The 1,415-nt window shown below is 43.5% G+C and overlaps 1 protein-coding gene across 1 annotated transcript; it reads right to left on the reverse strand.

Annotated features, from left to right (window-relative positions):
• Positions 1-230: 230 nt before the first annotated feature.
• LOC131219976 (alpha-terpineol synthase, chloroplastic-like) lies at positions 231-773 on the reverse strand. Its single transcript, XM_058214957.1, has 2 exons — positions 536-773; positions 231-458 (listed from the first exon to the last, which is right to left on the reverse strand). The coding sequence occupies exons 1-2, from the start codon at positions 758-760 to the stop codon at positions 231-233; spliced, it is 453 nt and encodes a 150-aa protein (XP_058070940.1). The 5' UTR covers positions 761-773.
• Positions 774-1,415: the final 642 nt, after the last annotated feature.

A 1,415-nucleotide genomic window follows, 5' to 3' on the forward strand; every position in this document is an offset into this window, starting at 1 on the left:
GCTCTCCATCGGCTTGAGAGTGGAATTTAGATCGCTGAGTTGTGGACTCAGTCTTTCTTTTTTTATTTGACATAACATTCTTTTGTGATTTTGTTGAGCAACACCTGGTGGACTTGTATATATGTGGTTTATCTCTCTCATTTCAGTAGACTTGTGTGGTTGTGCTTCATGTTCAGGAAATTCTAGGTTGCGCAATTAAACCCGATTAAACACAAACTAATAAAAATCGGTTATAAGTGACCCCGGGAACTCGGGAGCCGAGTGTATGCACAGCCCCCAAATTCCCGGGAACTCGAAATCGTTGTTAAAATTTCCTTAATTTCCCTATCAAAATGATACCCCACTCCAAGGCGTTGGATGCGATCAACCAACTCAAGTTGATTCAACATCCCAACTTCTTGCAAAGTACGCCTCATTTCTTCCTTTAGCTTCTCTACTCGTTCCAAGTATGTGTAACCCTACACAAAATACTTGTGAACTCTATAAAGTGTACAAAAATCAAATGCTAACAAACATTTTTAAGTATTTTAGTCACCTTATAATCACTCCTTAACGACTGCACGAAATCGTCATCCCAAATGCTTGGAAGGTAATTACCCGAACGTCGAGTAGTCAATTGCTCCATGACTTGAGTAGTACTCACACGGCATGCTAGGCTTCTACTGGCTTTGGCAACATTTGGATATCTTAGTGGCCCAAGACTTGAGTGCAAGGGTGCCAGTGAGCAAGCTGAGCATGGGAAGAAGAGATTAAGAGCCATCTTAGTTATGTTATGATTAATGAGTCTTGCTCCGTAAGATTCATCTCATTTCTATGGTTTATATAGACACTACCCACACCCACAGTATGAAACATGTGTTACGTACGTTTCTATACTTTCCACCAACCCCCCGTTATATATATATTTGCGCTCGACCTCACCATAAGCTCCCGTGAGGTTGAGCTGTGTGGGCCCCACCGTGATGCGTGTCAACCATCAACACCGTGCATTTGATGGATCCCCTTTAAATTATGGGATATCCCAAAAATCAGCCATATACGGAACTCAGGTGGGCCATACCATCTAAAATCATGTGAAGACACCGTTAAAACATATAAAAGCACTTGGTGGGGCCCACCTGAAATTTTCTTGCATCTGAAACTTGGTATGAACCCTCATCCAAGTGGGACACACATAATGGATGGGCTGGATTTGCAAACCACCTCTCGGTGGGCCCAAAAAATGGTAATGTTTTAATGGTGCACAGCCCCTCTCCACTTCTGTATGTGGTGTGGCCCACACAAGTCACGGATTGACTTGATTTTTGAGACCTAGGCCTACGATGGAATGGTGCATCTGATTGATGGGGTAGATGTTCGAAACGCATCACGGTGGGGCCCACACAGCTCGACCTCATGGGACAGACTCGTGTATA

Source organism: Magnolia sinica, chromosome 12 (genome assembly GCF_029962835.1).
Source record: "Magnolia sinica isolate HGM2019 chromosome 12, MsV1, whole genome shotgun sequence".
In the NCBI taxonomy this organism is placed as follows: domain Eukaryota; kingdom Viridiplantae; phylum Streptophyta; class Magnoliopsida; order Magnoliales; family Magnoliaceae; genus Magnolia; species Magnolia sinica.